The sequence below is a fragment of the Varroa jacobsoni genome, unplaced genomic scaffold (assembly GCF_002532875.2).
Source record: "Varroa jacobsoni isolate VJ856 unplaced genomic scaffold, vjacob_1.0 scaffold_881, whole genome shotgun sequence".
NCBI classification, from domain to species: Eukaryota; Metazoa; Arthropoda; class Arachnida; order Mesostigmata; family Varroidae; genus Varroa; species Varroa jacobsoni.
The window spans coordinates 173,987-194,644 of NW_019213783.1; the positions used below are offsets into that span (position 1 = coordinate 173,987).

A 20,658-nucleotide genomic window follows, 5' to 3' on the forward strand; every position below is an offset into this window, starting at 1 on the left:
AGCGGTCGACGATCTCTTCACAGTAATATTATATACTTAATCATTATAATATTATGTAGAAGAGTTGATATCATTTTCATTCCTTGTGCTTCCATAGTTCCGCTAAAGGTTAATTACGTACAAAAGATGGGCGCTCATTGGTCGCCAAGGGTGATTCTCTGCGATATCGCGAGATCAGGGTCGAAGCAGTTGTTCAGACCGACGTGTACGGAAATGAGGCGTACCTGTGTCAAAAAGTAACATCTGAAATGGAAGCATCTGTCGGCGCCGTTCCAGTTTGTTATAAATCAATATGTGGTCTATCAATGAGGTCCACTCGAATTGTGGCACCATCCATTTGCAAGCGGGCTATTATTTAATTCGGTTGTGTCTAATCAGCTCACTACACCCGTTTAAATGAGGTAAACCAGCCGTAATGATAGGTCATGTACGAAAGGCCTGAGAATGAAAAAGACGCACCAAAACCAATGGCGAATCGAAGTTTTTTCCATAAAGCAAACGAACGCGGTTGAATAATATCGAATTATAACAGTGGCTTTTTTTCTATTGGCTTCTATGAATAGTCACTCGGAACACTTGAAGGTTGGCCAGCAATTATTTGGGCAGCTTAATGACTGATGCTCATATAGAGGGTTTCCTATTGACGAAAAAACCGGGCATTCCCGCTGTCTCTGATGAGCAGTGTTTTTAGGTTCCCTTGCTAACGGAAAAGATAAAGTAGCTGCCATCGATTCCGATTCAGCCGACGGCACTCAAAGGCTGGACGACAGTTAAAGGACGAAGCACCTGTCATAGTAACTTCAGAGGCAAACTGAATGTGCCTTCGTTGAATAGAGTGAACACTATGAACTTGTTAACGACCTCCCAAAGGATATGAACTTCAAAAGTTTGGCAAAATTATGTATGAAAAATACGCTACAGGACCATACAAGAGGAATAGCTCTATTAAAAAAATATTCTATACGTCGGACGAGGCATGTTCCTGCTAGTTGTTTCTGAGAGTGTATCTAAACATCAAAGGGCTCATCTTTATTTAATGTGTCCGCTATCTGCGACCACAGCTTGGATTCGCAACCTTAACCACAGACTTACTCACTCCCAGGGTAAGTCCGCAAGTAAGTTTTCAATAATAATAATAATAATATATAACCGTGTGTCAAACGGAAACTGTAGCTTGAGACTCGTTAAAATGTCACCCAAATACTTTTCATAAAAAAAAAACCAGCGGAACTGAATTTTCAAATAGCAGTAGGTCGGAAGTTAAAAAAACGCGAAGGGTTAAAGCGGCTAGACATTCTAATACAAAAGACTAGCCAAAGTCTGTATCAGTCTTAAACCCCTATAGATAGATGGTCTATATATATATATATAATCTATAGATATACATATATATATCTATAGATTTTTATCACAAAATTTCCTAATGCACATTCCCTGAATAGATTTAAACGCTTTTCTATCAACCGATTCTCTTGTCTCGATACAAAGCACTCACAATGCATTCATTATACGATCAGCATGGCTGGAGGCAAAAACAACAGGGAACAAAAGCTACCTATAAATAATGGCTTCCAATATACGTTGTTCCTTTGTGAGTATTAAAGTCAGATAGAAATATCATTTAAACCTGCATATCTGTTCTTTTAAGAATAGACCATCCAATTATTCCTAAATATATGCCGAAGATTTATGTCGCCACTTTTCTAACAAGTGTTTATAACAAAACAGCTCCTGAAGTAAGACCAATCTAATAACGGGATATAATTATATGCAAAAAAATGTTAAACGCTACTTTATTTAGCGTGTATAGCTTTACAAACTAGAGAAGATTTCCGGTTTTCTAGAAGAGTAATTTCGAAAGCTATCCCCTGACTTAAAGGCGAAAGCGCACACGTATTACTTGAGTTCCTGCCTCGAGAGATTGCCGCCTACCAGTTGCCACTGAAGGATACGTGTCGCTTCGAAAAATTGTAGATTTACGATAAAAAAAAAATAGAGCTTGCAAAGTTACTCTAGTACAGGACTTGGTAGAATCGCGTTAAGCGGATAACATAACCTATTTATTTTCGTGATATTCTCATTTGAAAAGTATCGAGACTCCTGTTTTCAAACGTAATGGAAGCAATGTTGCCAGAAAGATATTTTTCTTATAAAGATGACTGAATATATGGCAATTGCAAGTGACTTTCTGACGAGATACGGATGCATCGAACTATATAGTGGTTGTGTATAATTGGAAACTGAATCTGGCTTCAAGATTGGGCCACGACGCCATTGTGCGGTATCTGGCTATGAGAAACTCAGGGTCTTCTTTCGCACGGATCCTGCCCGAATCGTGTGTGGATTTTTCGATACGTACGTGCTTTTTTTTTATACGTTCCCTGCATGCAGTGCAGACGTACGCGGAACATCTAAGAAAAAAGCTATTATTAGCCTATACTTGTTGAAATTACTTCGACCCATATTAAAATTCCCTGGGACAAAATTCGATTTTGTAGCGGTAAGATTCTTTCCTGCGTACAATTGCAGTACGCTGCTATATATTTATTTTATTTAAGTAGGTTTCGTTAAATGATCACTGGCAATGCCCATTGACATCTGCGCGGACTTTTATTATAATATTTGGTTTTTCTCCAGTTGGGCATGATAATCTGTACGCGCTACACGTACCGCTCCAACAGCTTTTCTTTCTTGTTACCTTTGATTGTGTTAAAGGTGATGTCCTCCTACGCTGTCCGAGTTCGTGGGATGGTATTTCGTGTTGGCCTTCGGTAGCGGCAGGACTGACCGTATCTCGCTCATGTAAACTGCTGTTTGAGACAATGGACGACGCACAGCATTCGTTGTATGCACAGTATGGTGCCGGTACGTTACGAAACATCTAGAGAAATATGTACAGTGCGTTTACTTGCTCAATTGTGTATCTAGTAAATTTATCTCACCTAGTTTATATCGATGTTGTTTGATTTGTGATTATACAAATGTTTACACTGTGAATATTGTTAAGGTTTCGTTATACTGGACTCGAAAATATCATTTTGAAGATGAACAAGATAAACATATCTCTAGCTTTACTTCTGCTCGTCAGTGTCCGAACGATATGGTTAAAATAAGATAGGTGTTGCCTGTCATGGCCGCTACTGCCTCTTGTCGCCGTTGGCCGGTCATCATCAAAATAGAACTCGTCAGCCCCGCGTTCCCTGTCGCAAAAAAAAAACGTTTTCTTCAGTCTTTCATCTGTGGAATGTTTTTAGAGCTCAGCACGACTCCGTCGATAAATTAGCACTTCACCATATGCGTTTTATTAGAAATGATACAGTACATCCTTATTATCGCCAAGAAGCAACATATTTAATTTTAGCCATTACGTTAAGCTTTAGATTCGTTCTCTTTAGGGCTTAGAATAGGTCTCCAGTCATAGTTACCCACTTATTTAGTATACTGCTTTATTTCTATTATGAATATATTATGTATTATCGAACGGCACTTTTTCTTCCTTTCTCCGTCCAGTGACAACATTGGTTCCATCAACTGCGCAATTCTTCATCATATCTACTATGATAAGCCTTTCTCGTTGCACCGCGATACCTGTACATCAGGCCTGAAGCAAAAGATAAAGTTACTTCTCCGTAAATCTCCTCCGCGTGAATTTTCTAGGATTTCTGAGTCTAGCGTGCCTGCGTCCCTCCCTGTCATTCTTGTAGAGCAACTAATATTCCCGTCGGGAATAATATAACGAATCGATTAACATTCGTACGCCTAATGTATGCAGTAAACTTGAATTTGTCCGTAAGGTACAGTTGTGTTCGACATCCAAGCTTTCGTTCGTATATGGGTTAGGTTCCACACGTACATATGGTCGTGGTTTTACTCTATTCATTTCAGACTCTAAATTGGCATGTGTTAGTCTAATGCGTTGTTTTTCAGTAATTTTTCCATGTGGATCAATACGGCTAAACAAACACCAACAAATTTTTAGTTAATCCTGGGCCTTTTAAACAAGTTGTCGAATATGAGCGTGGCCGTATCGAGGCCATATATGACAGTGAAGTTTCGTATCACTGTTTGTGGCGCCAACAACGGGACCTTTCAATTGCCAAAAATTAGACACGCCTAGGTCCAAACCTTCGAACGTATATGTTATACCTTATCTGAACATCTTACGTACTCTTGTGCACAAGTAATGTCTATACGTTCCTTTCAAATAGGATCACGAAGAAACCCCATTTAAGATAGGAATTTTTTCATATACCCTTTAAAGATATCACTACAGATTCGACATCTCCAACGATAACAGCATTTTACTTGTCATCCTTGTGTGGGCACTAGTTAGAGTAATATTTGGCTGTCTGGAAGCTGTATTTTCTCCGTGAGTAGCAGCATTATGCTAAGGTTTTAATTTTCAAAAAACAAGATCTTTGGCAGCGTCATCGAGGCCATGGGGTTAATGCGCCCCATTCACAATGTAAATCGTTTGGTTTTTCGTTAGTCCTTTGTCGCGCCCCTAATCTTTGTTGTCACTTTATACTGGAGTCGTTGCGTTGTATCATCCTCTTGCTTTATATCTTAAGCCCTTAATGTACGTTTCCATTTATGAGCAAGGTGGGTTGTGACTCAATGAGAGCTGACGCAGGCGACTTGTCTAAACAGCTGATGATCACAGATTTATCTATGTTAAGATTTTTTGGACAATGGCATGTAGCAAAACTGGGATGAATGCATTGAATTAATCTGGTTACAGCCAGGCAAACAGGCCTATTTCTCAAAAACTTTTAAAATCTTAATTTAGACACGCTACACTATCTTTGAACTACCGTTCACGTAACTGTAGTATTATTTCGGCTTACCCGTGGAATACAGCGCAAGAAGTATGGGCGTTACCACTATATGGAACTATTCCATCTATAGGCCTCCGCAGTTTGTACACAATTGACTTCTGAACGATTTAGCTGTTAAGAGAATATCCGGTAGGAAAAGGTATTCGGTATTTTCTAGCTTCATCTGTTTACAAAATGTTTTTGAAAAAATCCACCTTGTGTCGTTTTAGCACAAATCTCTTAGTTTCAACTTGATACGGGTAACTCATGTTGCGGGGTCATCGAATCCACTACCCAAATCATAGTAGTTTGGTAGTTTTTCGAGTATACGTCAGAGGTCTAATATATAAATATCAACATACAAGTATTTTATTAGAGGTATATGTGAAATCAATATTTTCCCCATTTCTATTTGATTCGGGTTTTGTGATTTTAGGGCAGTTATTATAGGGCCAACACAGTGTAGTCAATAAATTACACTGTATAAGCCCAGCGCTAAATTTTGTCTCTGCTTAGCGTTTAAAGAGGCGTTTCTGACCGAGATTAGATGCCCCAGTAACTCTCATAAACTTAACAATGAAAACCGAGCGCGTAAAAAGCATATACATAAATATGTATCTAACTTACACAAATACTCTTGCAACAGAAGGCACATTCATATGCTTGCTTCTTGAAGCAAGACCTATCCAGACACCTAGCCTCGTTACTAGTACTTCCGTTTTTCCGAGAAGAAGTTAGGTTTAAGGGTTGAAATAAAATAGCCTGTTTTCTCACGTACGGCCGGCCGGCTTTGCCCGGTGTATCTTCTATGCACCAACGTGATCTGCGAATGAGATTTATGAGTAGTTTCTACAAAATGGGTGATTTCAATTAAAGCTATAAAAATGCATATTGCATCTGTTAGTACGCACGGATACGTATTGGTACATACTATTCTATCTGCTCCCGTCAGCGACGTAAATTTTCCACTGCCTAGTTGTCAACTGTTTAGCTTTTCGAACTTTTAAAATCGATTTATCAGACCGCAAAGACCGATGACAACGCGACCGTAACTTTTTTTCCTAGGATAAAAACGCATATGGCAAATATTTGGCATCGGTTTGTCGTAGTGAGCATCCGTCGATTTGACCGCCAGAAGAACATTCAGCCAAGCACAAACACATTATGGCGAAGGTAGAAGTTTTTAAAATATAAACGAATAGCAGTTGTTGCCCAACGTCTCCAATCATGAAACCAAATTTTTGCATTGACATTAAGTTTATGATATTGCTGATAGTCTACGCAATTGTCGGTGATTAAATAGCTTCTGTGAAGTCCGAGAAAAACTTACCCGAATACGAAAAATCCACGTTGGGGACTAGGCTCATAGTGTATAAAATTCATCAAGAAATAACTTTTGGTTTGCTCTATTCTTACAGTTGAACCCTGTTAGACCTTGGTCGTACCGATCTGGCGATATTCATGGTTACTATAATGTTAAAAACTGAATGAGTCTACGAAATACATATTTGCCTAATGAGCTTGCCCAGGCCAAATTTTGGTCGGGTGCTGGCAATTCTTTAATCCTTTGAAGGGGATCCGTAATATTTTCGTTCATGAGAAAATTAGATTTTTGTAGCATTTATACAACATATTTTTCTGTTAAAATGGCCCACGAGAGGTTCAAGACTGGATCGAAAGAAGAGAAGACCCGAAGCGGGTTATTAAAAATGTCTGAGAAAAGTGATCGGCAAACGTAAAAAATAACGATGCGGAGATAAATTAGCGGCTATTAGCAGCAAGTTCGAGGTGCCTTGCATCCTCGATCTTAAACGCTGCAGCTGGCGGCGAGGAAGCGACCATCGACACAAAAAAGGTCAGCGAGACTGGGCTGGAACTATGTATGATGGTTTGGAAAAAGAAGCGGGCGGCAAAGGTGAAAGACAGGTGAGAAAAGCAGTGGGAGGCAATGGTCGGGTTGCGTACCGCAGTCCGGTCACCAGTTCTGCTGCAATATAAAATAATCGTTTGGCAGGGGTGTCGCTGGCTATAGCCTAGTGCAGACATTGACCCATTTTAAAGGTCACTGGGCTGAACTGGCTTAATTGACCAGCTGTAGAGCCCTAGGCAGCTATTTCGCTAATCGAATTTTCAGTTAACACGAGAACGAAGGGCGGATTGAGTGTAGGGTGGATGGACGTGTTTACGAAAAGCGTCCACCGGAAGTGAGCAGGGCCTTTTACTTGATAAGAGTTTTTCATTATGTAGCTCAAACCTTGCTTGTAACGTTAACTGGCCTTGTCTTCGAAGAAAAGAACGAAGCGGTACTCATGCTTCACGGCGTAGCGCAAGGTTGTGTGCTGAATACACATTACAGGGACGTGCAAGATGGCCCGAAAAGCGCGTTGCCAAATGACTGCGGAGTCACGGAATGATTTGCGAGAAATCGTTGTGTCGTAAGCGTAATTGCAGTGTGTGCGTAGAAATCGCATTGTGCTAAAAACAATGTATCGTGAGCTATTGAAAATGCAGATAAGCTGGTGTGCCAACTGGTCGAGAGGTCAGGAGAAGATGGTAACAGTGGGCAGCGGTAGACAAATAAATGACAGTTTTGTGAAGGTGTATCCGAAGAGATTGCCATATTGTTAAATAATCATGTGAAGAGATGCCATATAGGAAGGTCGATAGGGCGACGTCACGTAAGGCCAATGGACGACGCTTGGAACAGATTGGTTACAAGAATAAGTTCGACGACAGGTGCAGCCCCTTTAAGAAATTACCGCTACAACCACGGTGGTGGGTGAAGGTTAGCCACCATCTGAAATAGGATTTTGTCAATACTCGGGGCGGTTTTCAAGAAGGTAGAAAAGCAGTGCAAAGTTTTGAAGACCGAATCTCGTCAAGAACATCTGCGATTAAGCTCTTTAGTCGATAAACGACGATCGTGTGAGAAGTGAATCCAAGCAGGTAAAAAAGGGAGAGAATAAAGTTAACATGTACAGACCATAGCACTGCAGGTAGTTATAAACAGAAAAAGAAATGTATCGCATACGAGAAGGGGGTGAAGAAGGGGGGACATAGTTGCGCTATGCAAAGGGCGTTTGTAGCACGAAATGTACAACAAAAGTAATCAAGAACTAGCAAACGTGAAGAACATCCTTTTATCGAGACGGGTTTCGACATTTGCTAACGTGTTGAAGTGGCACAAGGAGGGCCGTGAAGCCAAAATGACCCTCACCCATAACTGCAGCTGGATATACTGATAGCTTGGCAATGTTAGCAAAGTCATGTCAAATTAGGCAACCTGCAAGTATACCAGTGGACCCGGTTCGCGTGCTCAACATGGATGTATGCTTGGTTTTCATGACAGAGCGATGCGTATTGACGAAAGTGAGTGGGGCTGTTCGGCTGTTTGTAGAATGGTCGAATCGGACATGCGTGTCGCAGGGTAGCTGAACGTAGCAGTGGATTGCATAAGAAAAAAGGAGCGAAAATGGCCATATGTGAATGAGTTGTTGAAGTTAATAGATGATTTGCAGTCTGGGCCCTTCCATGTAGTGGCATGCCATTGACCGATTTTCTATACCTGTACAGTCGCGGATGACTCGCGTGATGATGAACAGAAAATTCTAACGCAGAAAAAAAATGCAAAATAAAATCACATTGAGATAACTGGGTGGCAACATCCAGCCAGTCTAAAGAATTAGCATTTGTACGGCAGCTGACGGTTTTATCGATTTCTAAACGACCTAACACCAGCTCTAAGTATGTATAATATTAGCGCGCTATCATTTGATCGTTGTAAATGATTCCATCACACTTCACGCATCCGTGTAACATACGTTTTGCATGGACAAGTCGTTATTTTGTCGTTTGGTCCAGGCAGGTTTCCTACGTACTGTCCCACCTGTCAATGTTCCGTGCTCTGTTTTGCCAATCAGGGACTGGTCGACACTTTTTTCTATATCGTGTTCCCCGTTTCATCACAGCAAATATATGCTTACGAGGTCTTCGTGGTTAGTAGGACGGTTATTTGCCTCTGGATTCTTGCATAGCGCGGTGACAGGACCGTTGCTCATCAAATGTCGCACAACGTCTGTGTCTAACGCGCATACGTCCGATGATGAATAGAACGGGTTGTGAAGGCAGCAAGTAAGACATACGTGAATTGTAAATGTAGGTTTGGTAGTTTGCACAAGGAAAATCACATAAGAAAACTGAAAACAAACGTGGTTTAACTAGAAAGAAGTACGGCGAAGCGTTGGGTCGCACGACTGAAGACTTGTGTTCGAGGACAGCCCGGCTAATGAGTTTGTCTATGCTCGAAAAGTAATCAAAGGTTATGTAAGCAACCTCTGTATTGTCCCACGACAGAAGCGGCGCTCACCTTGCCGTAAAATGCAACGATAATTGAGCGAGCACTGACGGAGGATGAACCACAAGTTCGATGCGTAGTTAAAGTTCGGGTCATATAAGCAATAATGGGTTTAACGTATATATTATGCGAAACAACATGACAGTATAGAAATGATACGGGTGTTCTGATCGAACTTGCTCTAACATTGACGTTTCTAGCTTGCAATGTGTTTCTTGCGCATGCGTCGTCAATGAACTGTATTTCATAACATCTTATGTCCGCCCCCCAAATGCCTAAGAGTCATTCTAGCGTGCTCTCCTTCACGAAGCACATCTTTATCAATAAACGATGCAGTTTTCTTCTGAAAATTACAATCTCCCAGAATGTGCTCACTGCGAATGTGATTTTTAACGTGTTTCTGGCTATCATTGAGTAATCGCTGCGTAGGTGGCCGCTGTGGAAACGTAACTCGCCCGTCAGAAACGTGTGGTCCGCTCATGGCATCTCGGCCCGATACTTCTACCGGCTGCTTATTCTTATAAAAAAAAAGAAAAAAAGAAAAAGCTGAAGGTTGCTAGTTATGCTCAGTTCATTCGAATCTTATTTATTGCTATCTTTGGGTTTGCCAATGACACCGAAACACGCCTGTCTTCAGTGCGCTGTCGGAGCACAATTTATCGACCAACCCAAAGACAAAAATTGTTTTTCTGTTCTGGATTGCGGAACTCGTGAATATTATGCTACCTAGAGAGAAACACCTATTATACCAGGCATTTCCTCGGCTGACCGTCTATGCGGATTCCCTTGGACACTACTACAGAACCCGTAGGACAGATACGCTCAACTCAAAGCTTGCATAGCCTAAATAAAATGTGTTATCCCGCACCCTTTATTTCACACTTTTTTTTGCTGACGAGATACCCCTCCGTGACGAAGACAGAAACCACTCGGGCCTTTGTCCTCGGACAGCTAAATAATATGCCCTCATTTATTAATCTCTATCTGAATAAAAATTACTGGCGCTGCTATCGCTACCACCCGCAAGTTAAGTCCCGGTTGATAACAATTCGCAACATACAGTGATTGTCTTTGCAATCCATCATAGGATCCATTCAATGTGCTTCGAATGGAAAGCAATGGAGGGTTTTAGTGTAAACTCTTCTTGATCCTCTTTGTTAAAAATCAACTTTTATATGAAAAACAAATAATAAGATTAATCCAATTTTTCCGCGTCATCTGTGGCACCGAGCTATATATAAGCTGAGTTTATCAAATGTCGTCTTTAGTTTCTGCATAAATAACGTGTATCTCCGATAAACTTAGCCGCTTCTCCACGCAAAACGCAAAACTTTCCCACAATCGTTATAATCGGGAACATTATTAAAATATATCGTATATTCAACTTGAGATCAACGACACATGCACAAGAATCGTGTATATTTAAGTTCTTTTTATGAGAAAGCGATATCCATACGCAGTCTCTTATTTTAGCCATTCTATACTTCAGGCTTTCAATCCTGCGACGTAAATCTCTTTCTAGCAATCCTATGGCTAGCCTAGATATTTTTTCAGAAGTCATCTATCTTTGTTGCCGATTAATGCACCACCGAATTATAACTTTAGTTACGGCAGCTGTAACAAACCACAGTTACAGACCAATCTACCGCATTATTATGGTAAATACGTAATTTCGATTCTGCTTGTTGTTGTTGTTGTTGTTATTATTAATTATGTAGATCGCGCTAATCATAAGAGCCTAAAAGATAGCTAATTCTAGCTAAATCTGTCTATGGACAGATGAGTGAGCTCACTTTGGCTGTCCTGCATTTGCAACCGGCAAGGGGCCTAACGGAGCCTTTATTTTTGATGACGACCAGTCTTTTCTCATCTAGTCATCCGTCTTCTACAAACGATAACTGAATCCGTGTCAACATACGAAAAAATCACAGACAATGCGGAAAATATACGTGAAGCACATGTGCTTACCTGATACATTTGTCGTGTTAATGTTTCCCCTGCTTTAGTAGATAGCGTCATGACTCCACTGGCAATTTTAAAGAAATTCAGATTCACTGAGAAACACGAGTCCACGTGGTGGTTACTTGCTTAATATAAATTAAATAGGTAACTGTTGATATCGAACCCAGTTCGTTGATTCAATGAGTCTGAGTGGAGTAAACAGCTGAAGGCTGAAGTGCTAAAAATTCGCAGAGGTACACAGCAAATTCACAAAAAAATGTGTGCTACAGATACTGTAAATTTATTGGAAGCGAGGATATCGTTTAGAACCTTCTTCGTGAATGCAATGAGTTTCTTTATATAGAAGAAAGATAGTCCCTATCAGGACAAAACAACAAACTTATCCTGACAAGATCTAATAAGCCGTTTTTAAATTATGAGCGAAAGCGAGTTGTTATTCAACCTTTCTACCTTTGAATCTTGCTAAAATTAATAACTTTTTTGTTTTTTCGAAATGGACGGTCCACACTAATACTCGTTTTTATGCGGCTTCTGAAAATTTCAAACAAAGGTTTCATGAGGCAAATCGCCAATGACATTTAGATTTGAGAGATTGAAAACATCATCAGAAGAGCTCAAAAAACCATTTTTGACACCTATCGGTTTTTATGCAGAAATCAATAATAGTTTTAAAGAAAAAAATGATCCCTGCTAGTCATAACTTGAACGGTTAGTCTTGTTGAGACTTTTTTTTGGGTTTTTTGTGATTGAAACTTTTTAGCCGTTTTGAACTCCTGCATTGGGAGGCCTTTCGGTTTGTTGTCGGTCGCTAAAATTTAGTTCCGTCAAAACTGTTTAGGCGTACCGTATCTAAGCGACATTGTACTGTGCTTATATATATTCATATATCTCAACTGATTACTGCTACTACTAGAAAATTAGCTGCGAATTAAAAAATGTATATTTTGAAAATTATTCGTTAGTGGTTTAGGTCTAGAATTGGGGTATTGATGCAATAGAATGGCGATTACTGGTGATTATTTTAAATAAATAAAACCGCTAGGAATAGTACTTCTAAAGCATGCGAAAAAACTTGACTAAAACATTTGCGTTTATATAAGCGTTTATATTTTGTTAAAAAAAAAAAAAAAAAGAGAGAGAACTTAAGAAAAGTCCGGATTTAGGTGTCCTACTTTGTATGCTTTCAATACTTTTTCTCCTTTAATAATTCTTTTATTGGCAAAGAACTTCTTTATGGCTAACTATGCCCTATACGAAGCCCATGTCAAGTATGAAATGAAAATGTAAAACCACGCTACCTATATATCTAATGATCTTTCTGCAAACGTTAGTTTGGTTTGTTTTTAATAACATCATAGTGGCTATCGAGATGTTCAACTGTACGAACCGTAAGGTGCGTATAAACACAATTTCATCTCTATCGATTTCAGCCATTGTGTTCCACATCGGTTTCTGCTGTCACAGTTATGGGCTATATCGTGTGACATTTGTAAATGACAGAATATAGTTATTTAGTATAAAATTGTCACGAGAAAAAACTATGACGCATATCTTAGAGACATGATGACGATCATTTACAAAGCAGCGTTTCAAAAATAGCGCAAATTTATCGAATGACGATTTGATGATGATAGCAAATACGATTTGACCCATTGGGGAATGAGGCCCTTTTCTCCTTTAAAAGGCCTAAATGAACCGTTCTCTTCGGGATAGTACGACTTGATAATCGAAAATGAAGGACATCTATACATTCGACAATTTATAATCTGATACAACTGATCGTTTAATATCGCCGTGACCTAACATTTTTTGCGGCGCAATTATAACGGCATACACTAGCCGGCCATTCGGTCCTAAAAACTGACACGTCTCGGACATCACTGAAAAGCTATAGATCAAGGAGTACAGGTAGACCCCTGCAAATAAGGCTAAAAACCAAAATTACGCAGTCTTTCGCTTGATGCTAAAAATCAAGTCCATATGGAGCCCTGTCGCCGAAAAGAAGCAGTGCCGAATAGCGATATCGACAACTGCCATAAAAAGGACAGCTGAGCATTATCGTCTATTGTATAGGTTTCAGTTCCAACAAGGGTTAAAAAGGACTATTGCACATGTGCCAAGACGGCACCCGAACAGAGCGTAGTCACGTAGCGCAGGTCAGATTGGTGGAATGGTGAAATGTTTAATATGTTTCAACCTAAAATTGTTATATAATTTCAATATTCAAATGTGATCTGCTCTTTTTCCCCCTCAGTTTGAAAAACACGAAGGGTAAAAAGCGTAGTATAATTTGTGGCTCAGCCGACCGCAAAGAGTGATAGCCAGACGACCTGTCGCTTACGACTAGAGACTGCGTTTGATCCTACAAAGCCCGATCCAATGAACTTTTAATAAACGTGCCATTCAACGATAGTAAAAATCGTGATTTTGGTAAAGCACAACCTTCCCTAATGACCGACGACATAATAAACAAATCAAATTACGTTGTAGCCAAATATGGTAAGCTCAAGCCCGGCTCAAGGATGGCTACGTCCTGTGAAATGAGAGCGACAGTCGCTTTTGGCGTACTTCCTCTAAAGTATGTCAGCCCCTAGTGAATGAAAAGGTACCTAGCTAACGAACAGAATGTTGCGTCCTACGCATAAGCGTCACGCATGTTTCGAGGACTAAAAAAGTGCGTCTCTGAATAAAACATACGCCTGTAAACAAACGTAGAAATGAATACAAGCTTTTTTGTCTCTTTTAATTTTATGTGATTATAATGAAATTAACTTTTCCCAAAGGCGGATCATGCACAGTTTGTGCCGCTGCAAAACTAACCCGATCCGGCAAACGAAGTCATTAGCATTTATATTAAAATCTCTTCCACAGCCATCATCAGTTCCTTATCAGCGTTCGTCTACAGCATCCTCTAAACAGACTCAGAGGATATCATTACTTTTCACCAGCAGTTTGTTTTTCTTTTCTAACAGTTTTAATAATTGTCAGTAGTGAACTACTTTGTAAACGACACTCTGATATTTCGACGTACTATTCTGTATCTGAATTTATTTTCTGCTACCAACATTTCAACTGGTCTATATTCCTCTAATGGGCGGTCAGCTGTTCTCCGGAACTATACGCAGAGGGAACGTGTCTATTCGAGCAGTGTCCATAGAAGCTATTTAAATGCCAAATAATACAGCTGTTGTAAGGACATGTACCTACCTACCTACCTACCTACCTACCTACCTACCTACCATATCTAATCTGTAGGTGTTGTCCTTGCTATAACTACGTAAAGGTTGCACGAATTCTCTGTCGGCGTCACAATTGATGGTAGCCAGAGAGAAAAAAAAACAAACTGATACAACGATGGATAACGTGGCCGGCTAAACCGTTAGGCTAGTCTATGTAAGCAAACACTTAGTACTGTGAAGGGAGCCGCGTTATTACTAAAGCCAAAACTTTTACGAACAGCGGCGGGCGACAACGGCTGATCTCATCACTTCTGCCCAATCTAGCTTCGGATTGTTCTTGTTATACAATTAATAGGCCTTAGAGCGGCTGACGCCAGGATATCAACTTGAAACCGCGATCACACTTTGTTAGTTCGGGAACGCAAGAGCACATTCAGACCTTCAGGAAGCTGTGCAGCGGGTATCAGAGCGCTTCTGTATCGGTTCCGGGATCTATTCATCGGTTAGAAGGACGGTAGCCTGGTGCCATCTTTGCTGACGTCTGAAGCTTTGGGTGTAAGGAGAGCTTGTGTACTTTGGCATCTGCTCGCAGTAAGCGGAATTTGAAATTACACAGGCGACTGGTTACGTATCGTCTAGATGCATAGGTATCAAAAGGCAGAGGAAAAGTTCGGTTTGAAATAACAGAATAAGCCCTTGACGACGGTGCATTGACAATGGGGTCCGTAAGGTGGGCGTAGACAAGAAAACCCAAAGTGTATTTTGCGTTTGCCCTCATAGAACGCGTCCTAATGAAAGCTTCTAAATACTTATGGTAGTTTCCTAGGGCTTGGCATTAGAAACAACCATACTTGGAACGTATGTCCTACATCGAGAAAAATGTTTCCATTTCGAAAATGTCCGGTAAGTTTTCAGCTCTGGCTGTCACCAGCAGTACCACTGAATCGGCCTCTGGTCGAGCTTTTGAGTATGTACCCTTTTATTAGAAGCATTACAATATAGAAATAAATAGGGCAGCTTGCAGACAGAGCTGACAGCTTTAACCCTATTTACCGTGAGAACAAAGTCTGAACGCTGAAATCATTACAGCGATAAGATAAAGGACTGCCTCACATTATAACATCATAAAAATATTAGATAAACATTACACAAAGCTTTTGGCCTTTCCAACTACTTCGTATTTTATCACAGCAGAAGGCTTATGAGAATATCAGCTGGATTCAAAATAACTATCGCTGCTTATGATTGAATCTTTTGTCAATAAAGTCAACATAATATGTTGGCCTGAAAAGCGTAAAGGCATCACAATTGATTTTGCCTTTTTCACAGTTTTTTCTTTCAAGTTTGAACTCTTACTAAAGAACAGCAAAACCATACTTATAACTAGAAAAGCTGCACTTAAACTGTCTAACGAAAACAACGGCGACAAAAGCTGCGTATGACGACTTCTTCGAGACTTGCTATGTCGTCCCGAGATGTATAGCGATATAATTCGGATGGACTCTATGCGAAGGTAATACACCAGGAAGGGCGTTTCAATTCAAAGCGTTTTGAACTTACTTTTAATTTACGTTTTCACTGTAACTACATGTGCCGGAAACAACTAAGACTTCGTCAAAAAAACCGTTTCTCTACGATCGCTACTTTGAAGATTCGAAGCTTGATCTTGCGATTTGATGCCATATGAATGTGTCTAGAAGTTCTTGTTTACTATTTCTTTCAACAACGCTGTATAAGTAAAGTTCTTCAAAAAATAGATTAGGCAGATCCAATGTTTTTAAATGATTTTCGTTTGTGAGTTTCACTAAGGGGCAACTCGTTAAACTGCGCTTAAAACAGGCTAGACACCATTTTCTATTAGCAACAGAGAGCACTATGATTATAAAGCTATCCATTTGGCCCATTAAGCTACAAAAGAATTGCGCAGAGGTTATGTTTAATCTGTGTCCTTACTGAAATAGCTATTTAATCTCGTCGACCGACCGCTTTACGTAAAACAAACACAAACACTATTACCTGTAGATTGATCATTTTTTTTCTGTACTGTTTCAGGTCCTCGGGCGTATCGTCGCTGCAGCTATAGCGGTCACTGGGCCGATAATATAACCAATTACAATGCCTGTATCGCAGTCATTAATATGGTGGTCGGTATCTGCTTCGAACTGCATCGTTTCTAGTGTTAAGCAGCCTGTTGGAAAAGACAAATACTCAATTGCTTACACACGATATTATTAAACCTTATTATTCTCATCTTGGTTCTACAATAGATTATAGCATTGAAGACCCATATATTACTATCATGTAATTGAATTACCACAAGAGGGTTCGTTAATACAATAGCAGGGTTAGTTAACCAGTAAAGAAAATTCGTTTTTTTTTTCAGACCTTTATGTACGATATGTAGACCCACATGCGAGAAGCGTAGTTGACAAACGAAGGATGGCAATAGCAAACCGAGCAGCAGCCCTTACCTGTGCATGCTCAGATAATGTAGATCTGCCCAGCTGTGCTCTTCGTAAATCGTTATGGGTATCCGTCGTACGATGTTCGTTGGGGAAACCCAAATGGGTCAGATTTTTAAACACTCAGCAAGACTATGCTGGACTAAATAAGCTTCGCGATCCTCATGGACTGTTTCTCTTGGGGTTCATTTTTAATTTAGCCCATTAAAGTTGTCTCGAAATCGAATACGTTCTTTATGAGGGAAGGATGGGGCAGGTAGTATAGACCGACTGGTGGTTTTTTCTGTCTCTCTATCTATAGATACGTACGTACGTACATATCACGTGAAAACTGAATACAAATGACGGAAGGTTTCAAAAGAAATCAAACGGAAATTTATAAAATGTAAACCAAGATTTTTATAGTGTCATGACAGATGATAACTATTTGCTATGCCAAAAGAAAATTGGCCTGCGAAAAATCTTCCTCCAACGAGATGCAGTGAGTCCACAAAGAGTGCTATCGGATAGTTACTATGATAGAGCTTGTTTGAATGTAAAACATATATTGAATGGAGCATCAAAGATGTTTCTGCTAACTTTTTGAATCGTTCTATTAATAGATGTTTAGTATGTTCTTCATGCATGAACATGATGCGACTTCATTCATACATGTTGCACCAATGTAATTTCAGTGAAACTTTCAATCCCTTAATAGTGTTAAGTTTAATTTTCTTAGAGTTTCCTTGCGACGAATGAAAAACATGGGGCTAATTTTGCCTCGAAAGTTGAGTAACCCTGCATTTTAACCGCTCTTTGATTTGCCAAATTTTTCGGCCGCTGTATTTCAGTTGACCTGATATCTAATTCTATTGCCCGCTCGCTCGAGGCTGTTCGCAGCCACAAAGCGGGAAAGACACTGAGACTTTTATACGATGCCAATTAATGGCAGAAGGTTCGCTCGTAACTTGCTAACCTTGTCTTCTATTGAAGCCTGGTACTGACCTGCAAAGTTCGTTTACCGGCCGCTCTACTTCAATTTATTGTTGCGAGTCCAGTGTGCAATGCTAGTAGTACTATTAGATATAATACTTTAGTCAGCTTAATTATAAAATATTGATGAGGTTAGCAATAAATTAGTTAAAAGTAACGAACGCACACAATTATCTTTTTATAGCGTGAACTAAAAGAAGGACACTATCGTCGATTTTTTATTTTCGATGCATTGTACTCAACAAAAGGTTATGTAGAGAGCCAGCCCGCGTATGGGCTTAGTCGTAGAGCTAGCGCCAAGATATAGAACCGATGATAAAGCATATTTTTTCCCTAGACATTGAGCTAGAAGACTGTTGCAATCTGTGATATAATGTAAAAGCTACTTGAGGAATGCTTTTGACTGATCAATGGTTCTCTTGTATCTGTCTGTTACTTTCAATATACAGAAGATTCCTGAAAGTTCGGAACATGCCGATCTACTTCCGCTCACAGTAACGGGCATCGTGGTATGTTTATCGAGCATCTCACTGTTGTTTCTCACCGCATCCGCTTTCATCTTCGCCCACTTTTCGTAAGTAAACATTTTCTGCCTTCGCATAGACGTGAATGACTACCGACTTTATACAGGCTCTTTTTTTTCTAAAAACTCTCTTTAGAAATCGAAGGGTTATCGACGACATACCATGTCGAAAGCATAGCAAGTCCGATAATGTGCCCGCTAATCAACACAACAGGCCATGATACTAGTGCAACATATATTGTCAAGTTTACATATAGAAAATTTTAGGGTAAAGTCACGTAGTATATTATTATTATAGCTAGGCTAGCATTTTTACTTAGCTTACCTGGCTTGCAGGTTCGTTATAATCGAGGTCGTTACTATCAGTTTCAACATGTCATTTTTTGCATTATTACCACCATTATGTTAGTCTCGGTAAGCCCTATAGAGATGTAGGAGCCATCGGAAACGCGAAAGTCTGTCTCGTTCCTTGGCAGCCACGCTCGCCGACCTGAGCGTAAACATACAAGTGGCTCACACACGCGTATATGTCGACAAATACGCGGGACACGTAAGCACCATTACGGCCCGCGAAAAGGTGACGCCTAATATTGCTCTTACTGTACTCCCTACCTATTTCCGCTTTTGGCTAGCTGCTCGTTTGTTCCTCATTGTCTTATCTGCCCGATCCTGAATTCTCTGGGGGCGGTGATCTCAGGAAATTGCAACTGGGTAGATTCAAACTTCGTGCGGAAACGTCGATCAGAAATCATACACGCGACTGGCTTAGTTAGTCAGCCAGCCAGCTAGCTAGCTAGCTAGCTAGCTAGCTAGCTACGATGGTGTGCCAGCAACTTGCCAGGAAACCTAACGTCATGGCAAGCGGCGATGGGTGATAATAGCGCAAAGTTATAATCACTCTATAAGATCCTTTCGTTTATTTAACTCAACAAATTTAGCAATCAGACCTTGTTCAAGTATCGACTAAGCCCACCAATTAATCTTACTACAATGTAGATAGAAGACAAATGAGAGCGGTAGATTCAGTGTGCATAATACACCAAACAGGAATGATAAGATCTATGTTAACGTAGCTTCGTCAAAGCCTCATCAGATCTCTAATTGCCACAGCAAAAACGTTTAGAGTGATTAAAGATAACAATAAGAAGAAAAAAGATAAGAGAATAAAAAAAAACACAATGTTATTCATCTCAGTTACAGATGCGCAATTTAGTTTTATTCTAAAGTAGCATAGTACCTTTCTCAGGCGGTTTTCCAAATCGACAAATAACATACAGCCTCCGTTGCCTATTGCAAAAATGCTCTCTGCGTTATTACTCCTGTTACTGAAAAGGTTTTGCTAATAATTTCAATTGTGACAATAGAAACGTTAGGTCATAGACTCCCGTTTGCTGCCGATAAGAACACGCAATTTTGTCATTACCGCTATTGTTATCTACATCATGCAAACAAACTTTAACAGCCAGTGTCTTCCGTCCACGTACAGGTAGAGGAGCTGGTATCGCACTTTCTACTGGGGTCACGCCCAGACTGCCAATAAACGTCAATTTTCGAGCAAACGCAGTTGTCCAGGGGCTGAGGAGTGGGGGTAGGAAAGCAGTCTTTCGAAAAGCTTGTCTTATTCTGTCTTGAAGGAAGGTCCGACTTTACAGGTAACGGGTGTCCTGCCTCCACCTCGTTGACAACCAGCCACCCCTATCTAGCCTAGCTAGAAATGCGTGCGAGCCTGGTGAAGGCACTATTAGCATCCCACAAACGACCTTATCGTTTCCGTAGAGCGTATCGACTGCGTCGTGTTCGTTGTACCCAGATAGGCCCAGTCAATTGAGCCAACCAGACAAAGCAGGGCATATGTTTATGAATAAACCACCATCCCTACCTATCATACCGGAAGTTTAGCAAACGGAATTTAAATGAGGCCGTACAGTGCGTGATTCAATGTAATAGAGTCAACTATGCTTGCATGTTCACGAGTTACAGAAAAGAACTCGTCCTCTTCCGAAGGATCATTGGGTACAACATTCGCAGAGGCTTTTCGTGCTAATCGTAAGACGTCAGTCAGTCCTGTATAATCCTGCGATATTGGTTATTTCCAGGATTTCGGCGAGAAGTGGAGAGGCCTAAATGAGTGATCGAGCACAGTTATGAGAAAGTTCAGTGTAGAGCTACGAGCTAGATAAAGTTAACCTATGTACATTTCGTGGATATAGTTATCAAATTCATAATGCTTTACGCCGCTTTATTCTTGACAAGTGAGCGGGATACATTTATATTAACACTGTTATCGTTACTATTTTTGTTTATGGAAAGAGAACGTGATCTGAAGTGATGGACAAACATTTTTTACAAAAATTTATTCGACATAAGTGTGTTGTATGTAACGTACAGG

At 40.2% G+C, this 20,658-nt stretch overlaps 1 protein-coding gene and 1 long non-coding RNA gene across 2 annotated transcripts in view; one reads left to right on the forward strand and one right to left on the reverse strand.

Annotated features, from left to right (window-relative positions):
• Positions 1 to 2,569: 2,569 nt before the first annotated feature.
• LOC147752922 (uncharacterized) lies at positions 2,570 to 16,490 on the reverse strand. The gene is made up of 3 exons (XR_015312748.1): positions 16,329 to 16,490; positions 3,076 to 3,200; positions 2,570 to 2,881 (listed from the first exon to the last, which is right to left on the reverse strand). It is a non-coding gene; the product is annotated as an uncharacterized LOC147752922 (long non-coding RNA).
• The window catches only part of LOC111264625 (corticotropin-releasing hormone receptor 1), a 56,858-nt gene continuing 38,939 nt past the window's right edge, over positions 2,740 to 20,658 (forward strand). Inside the window, exons 1-3 of the mRNA XM_022840684.2 lie at positions 2,740 to 2,865; positions 16,365 to 16,456; positions 18,196 to 18,320. Coding sequence (XP_022696419.2) covers positions 2,823 to 2,865; positions 16,365 to 16,456; positions 18,196 to 18,320 — 260 coding nt within the window. The 5' untranslated portion in view covers positions 2,740 to 2,822. The remainder of the gene's footprint in view (positions 2,866 to 16,364; positions 16,457 to 18,195; positions 18,321 to 20,658) is intronic.